At 42.8% G+C, this 5,138-nt stretch overlaps 1 protein-coding gene across 1 annotated transcript; it reads right to left on the bottom strand.

The window, feature by feature from the left end:
* Window positions 1–1,131: 1,131 nt before the first annotated feature.
* LOC108785371 (catechol O-methyltransferase-like) lies at window positions 1,132–4,897 on the bottom strand. The gene is made up of 3 exons (XM_018554429.1): window positions 4,645–4,897; window positions 3,369–3,565; window positions 1,132–1,449 (listed from the first exon to the last, which is right to left on the bottom strand). The coding sequence occupies exons 1-3, from the start codon at window positions 4,895–4,897 to the stop codon at window positions 1,132–1,134; spliced, it is 768 nt and encodes a 255-aa protein (XP_018409931.1).
* Window positions 4,898–5,138: the final 241 nt, after the last annotated feature.

Genomic DNA, 5,138 nt, shown 5'->3' with positions numbered 1-5,138 from the left:
TGACTCCACAGGATAGCACTACTTGAGTCGCGCTCTCTCTCAGTGGATTTTTCTGGCACTGTTGGTTCAGGCTACAATGAAACCACAGAAGGACAATAACTTGCCGTGCAAGGGCTCTTTGTTACAATCTATTCAACACATCAGGACACAAAGATTTTATTTCTCATGCTTCATACATACATACATTGTGATTTTTTCACACAGGTACACATTTTCACTATATTGTTACTCTTCACTGAAGATGCATACTTTTTCTAGTTATGTGTTACCTGCAAACGTCCACAGCGACCAGTTATAATAAATGACCTTTACTTTGCTAAAGTAGTGTAAACAACTATCATGGGCTTTTCCCCATGAAATACTGTTTTATTTGATCCTTTCTTTCATCTCAGTGCTGCAAGTCTCCTCCAGCCTCACTTAGCCCCTTCTTGTCTACATGTACTTGCTTCAGTGTCGGCTGCACATCATTTCTTTGCTAATGGTGACATTGGTGATCCATGCCTGTGCAATGTCTGCTGGCATAGCCACTTATAGTCTCTACCAGGGAGACATTTAACAGACTAACAGCGTAGTAGCACATCTGAGAGGGAGTTCAGGAAGTGTCAGGATCCCCAGGTACTATTTAATGAAGCTGCAGATTTAAAAAGATTAAAAATAACTTTTCAACTTGCATGAACTTGTTAAAATTTATGTTACATTTTTGTAGTAGGGTTTAGATCTACTTCAAGCTACCTGCAATATAACTGCCCTTTAATGTCTATGGCCAACCTAAAGGTTCACATCAGGCAGTTTCTTTTTTGGGCAGAATGGGTGATGAAATAACAATTATGGGTCACATGCAGACAAAATCTAATCACAATTGTTTACTCTTGATAAGCCAGAGTTGGGGGTGTCAGCTATGAACTTCACCCCGCCGCCCCACTTTCACCCTTCTGTATAGGCAGTTTGCATGCATATTTAGTTTCCCTTTATTTCATATTTAATCAGTTTAAAGTGGCCAGACCAATAAAAGATAATGGCAGGTGTTTGGTATGGGTTACTAAAGTGGGCATCATAAATTCTTGGAGTACTGAGGTGATCAAACAGCGGAAGTTTATGTGCTTTTATAACATTTATGTTTATCATTCATCTCTACAAGTTTTTAGATTTAGTTCTTCCTAAAATTGACTGTTTATACTCAACTTTCAGTAAAGACTGGCAGTCAGTTACTACTCTATAATGTTCACTGTTCTCAAGAAGCTTCACAAAGTCTTTGGCAGCCAGGCGACCCATGTTGTTCAGAAGTATTAGTGCTCCAGGGTAAAGAAGTCCAAGTTCTGCCAAAGCATTTAATCCTTGAAGGTAGCCATCACTCTTAAAATCAAATAGCACCAAATCTACCTTCTCCAGGCCAAACTTGCTGTGTAAGATATAGATTGCATTGACTGGATGTTGACACAACAGCTTAAACTGGAAGACAGGAAAAAAATGCAGTTGATGACAAAACAACCAAGGACAAACCGGTCTGTAGAGGACTAAAAATGTGTGCAATAGAAAAAAAGTAAAATATTTGTAGAAGTAAAAATGTAAAGCAAGAATGATTTAATAAGGGGGCACTCAAATCAAACATGAGAGGTGAGGTAAGCATCTCAGCACATACAGGGGACCAAGCCTTTTTGCCAATGGTTTGTTATTTTGCATACAAGCATTGCTTGAGTAGGATATTCCCACTCTACAAAGTTTTATGGCACCAAGTCTATATTTGAGCAGGACAAAGAGGTTTAAAGAGAGCCGAAGGACGAAGAATGCCAAAGGATCAGCCAAAGCTACAGCTGGATCCTTCGGCTCTTTAGTGAATAACCCCCTTAGACTGACATCTGACATCGGCTTTCTACTCTGCCGTGGATACTCCTAAAGGTCCCCTGAGAAAATGTTGGGCCATGAGCTACTCAACAACTTATGTTAAAACAGTAAAGCCATTGCCTGATATGCCCAGCCACAGGTCTAATGCATTGCTTCATGCAATGCACTGCACTGTCCTTTCTTCTGAAAGGGTGGCTACTTCTGTTCCCCATGGTCAGAGCCGCAGCTAGCTCCTTTTGCGTCATGAGGCAAATACAGAAAATTCCCCCTTATCTATTCTGGGGACCATGCAACTAAAGGAGGGAGGATCATTCAGAACAAGTTGGGGCCAAGCAGTACATGTTGGGAGACCACGCAGGAGAGGTAGTGGGGAGGGGGAATACAGATACCCTCTGGACACGTTCCCGTAGCCAGTTCTCTATCCACGTACACACCACCTCATCTATGCCCATAGCCCTCAGCTTGTGTAGCAAGCGTTTGTGTGGTACCGTATAAAAAGCCTTTGAGAAATCCAGATATACCACATCCACCGGCTTAACTCCGTCCATATCTCTACTTACCCCCTCATAAAAAGTTAGCAAGTTAGTTAGGCAGGAACGGTCTTTCCTGAACCCATGCTGATTGTCATTAACTATCCCGTTTTCCTGAACAAATTCTACCAGATAATCCTTTATTATGCCCTCTAGCATTTTACAAACTACCGATGTTAGACTGACCGGCCTATAGTTCCCAGGTTGGCACCTTGCCCCCTGTACAGTTACTTACCTCCCAACTTTCTGAAATGAGAAAATCAGACACCGTCCAGTGCAAGCTATTTAGGCAATGGCCAAGCCCCCAGTTATGTAGAACTTCAAGAATATATGTGCCAAAAATGATTTTTGGGGGCTCATCGGTGACACAGATGTGACATCACATTACAAATGGCCTGTGAGCATGTGGGGATCAGTTTAGGAGCTGCCCACAACCACGCCTCCCATCGTCAGTCACTACTTTTCACCGGTCCTTGTGGTGCCTCCCGCCCCCTTCAGTACTGCTCCGCCTCTGACATCACGCATCACATCATGCCTCACTCGCCTCACCCTTCCTATGGCCCTGCCCATGGTTGCTGTGTGTGTTGTAAAGTAGCCACCGCTCCAAGCTCAATCCTGTGATGGACTACAATCTCATGTTTAGTTTACTAATTTGTATTGAGATTGTAGTCCATCCTGGGAGTAAGCTTGGAGCAATGGCAACTTTACAACACACACAGAGACCATGAGGAAGAAAAGTAGCCACCCTCCAGAAGGAAGGACAGTGTCACCATGAATTCAGAGATGATTTGAGGATCTACAGCCGAGTGATACACAAATAAGATACATTTTTGTTAATAGTTAAGGTACTTGAATGTATTTCCAAGATTTACCTCCTGAGTTTAGTGTCACTTTATCAGAACAGTCTTTTCCATCTCGGCACATGAAGGACTACCAAATCAAATGCATATAATAGTGTTACTAATCAGTATATTTTTCAACAATGTTTACCAATACCTGATTATTTTTGAATCCAGAAACTAAGATCATTTCCTCTGCTGAGTCCGCCATACTGTCCTCTGCCTCCACAGCATACAAATTCCCATCTGGAGGCAGTAAGGAAAGCACCCTTATGGCCGAATACCCACACTGTGTGCCCAGGACAACAACCGTTCTTGGGGAAGTCTGCTTCACTGCATCTGCGAGGAAAATGTCTGTAAATAAATGTTGAGAGTAACAAGTCAGGGCAATGTATAACTGTCATCTAGGTTGTTATTTTATCATTTAAAATGATACAGACTTCAGCTTCTCAATCAACCAGAAACTTCAGGAAGCTGTGTGATAGGAAATTCAGGCCACATAACAACTGTGCCTGGCACATACTTTCCTACCCTTCACTACACTATTGCTCTGTTTGTTTACTGGGAGCGAAGAAAGGAAGCACTGTGTAAGCTAGGGATGCACCGATACCGGTTTTTCGGTATCAAGTACGAGTACCAATATTTATATTTCGGTACTCGCCGATGCCGAGTACTGATACCAGTACTTCCACTAACATGACGCCGGCTTCCCGGCTAATCAGGAAACCGGGCGGCATGTCAGTACCTGTCGCCCGGCTTCCAGATTGGCTGGGAAGCCAGCTCCATGCTGTTTGGCTGGGTCAATGCTGATTGACCGGGAATCCGGCTTCCCAGCCAATCAGCATTGAGCTGCCTATTTGACAGGCTCAATGCTTAGGGTATCAGGGAAGGTATCGGAGCATTTGGGGCGAGTATGAGAACTCGCCCAAATACTCAGTATCCGTGCATCCCTAGTGTGAGCCACAAGTTACAACTTGGAGCTTTCACAGGTCTAAGGACTCTCCCCCACCACTGTGTTCTGGGCCACGTACTGCCACAAGGGGCTTCCCATAGTTAGGAAGTACTAGATATATCACGTTACTGCCACCCACAACCACAAATCACAGTATACCTTTAGACTGCAGCCTTTTCCAGGGCAGGTTTTATCTGAATTGTGACTGCAGGACAATAACAATAGTCCGGAAGCTGGCCACACGTGCTACAACCTGATTGCACAATCTCATTCAGATTTACAACTGTATAGTGCAAAGGAGCTGCCTAAACAATCCAATCTCTTTATATAAAATCAACTAGGCCCTCACTACATCGTTTTTGGTATATAATTAAATAAGTTTGTACAACTAGATTGTAAAGCATGTGGCTGCTTTAGTAAGGATGCTGGTAAATGAGACATGTTTCCACAACACCCTTGTCAATGTGCATATCACATATACCTTGGTCTGGAGTAAAGAGTATCTCCTTTATCATCCGGTTCTGCTTGGCATATTCCCTGAAAGTTTGCAGTACACTGTGTGGCTTTCCATGTGTAGATTCCATCAGCACATAGCGACGGAGGGCTTGTTGAGTCTTCTCATCTATGGTCCATTTACATCGTGGCTGAATATGGTATTTGTAGAACACCCAGGCTGCTCCGGCACACAAGGGCATCACAATTCCAGCAGTAAGCACAGTGAAGGAGGAGTCCATCGAGGTAGTCAAGTATGATAGACTGGAAGAGTGTAATATAAAAAATACTGACCATATATATGATATTAAGGATACACATATGGAGAAACAATATACATAATTGATATTTGTCATTTTGAATGTGGCTAGGTGTCAATGTAAATGATGCATCCGGTCATTAAAATGAACACAATAGTGTTTGTTTTTCTGAGTACCCCTTTAATGTAGTTTTAGGACCTGATCCTAAAATTATCTGTGATCC

This window comes from Nanorana parkeri, unplaced genomic scaffold (genome assembly GCF_000935625.1).
Source record: "Nanorana parkeri isolate BGI_ZX_2015 unplaced genomic scaffold, ASM93562v1 scaffold158, whole genome shotgun sequence".
Lineage (NCBI taxonomy): Eukaryota > Metazoa > Chordata > Amphibia > Anura > Dicroglossidae > Nanorana > Nanorana parkeri.
This window is presented reverse-complemented; position numbering and strand designations above follow the sequence as displayed.

What these genes read in the sequence shown, in the direction of transcription:
- LOC108785371 (XM_018554429.1), bottom strand. Translation starts at nt 4,897, where the DNA reads ATGGACTCCTCCTTCACTGTGCTTACTGCTGGAATTGTGATGCCCTTG. An exon ending in ACTCTTTACTCCAGACCAAG is followed by an intron (nt 3,566 to 4,644) that starts GTATATGTGATA and finishes ATTTATTTACAG; the next exon opens with ACATTTTCCTCGCAGATGCA. An exon ending in CTGGATTCAAAAATAATCAG is followed by an intron (nt 1,450 to 3,368) that starts GTATTGGTAAAC and finishes CCTGTCTTCCAG; the next exon opens with TTTAAGCTGTTGTGTCAACA.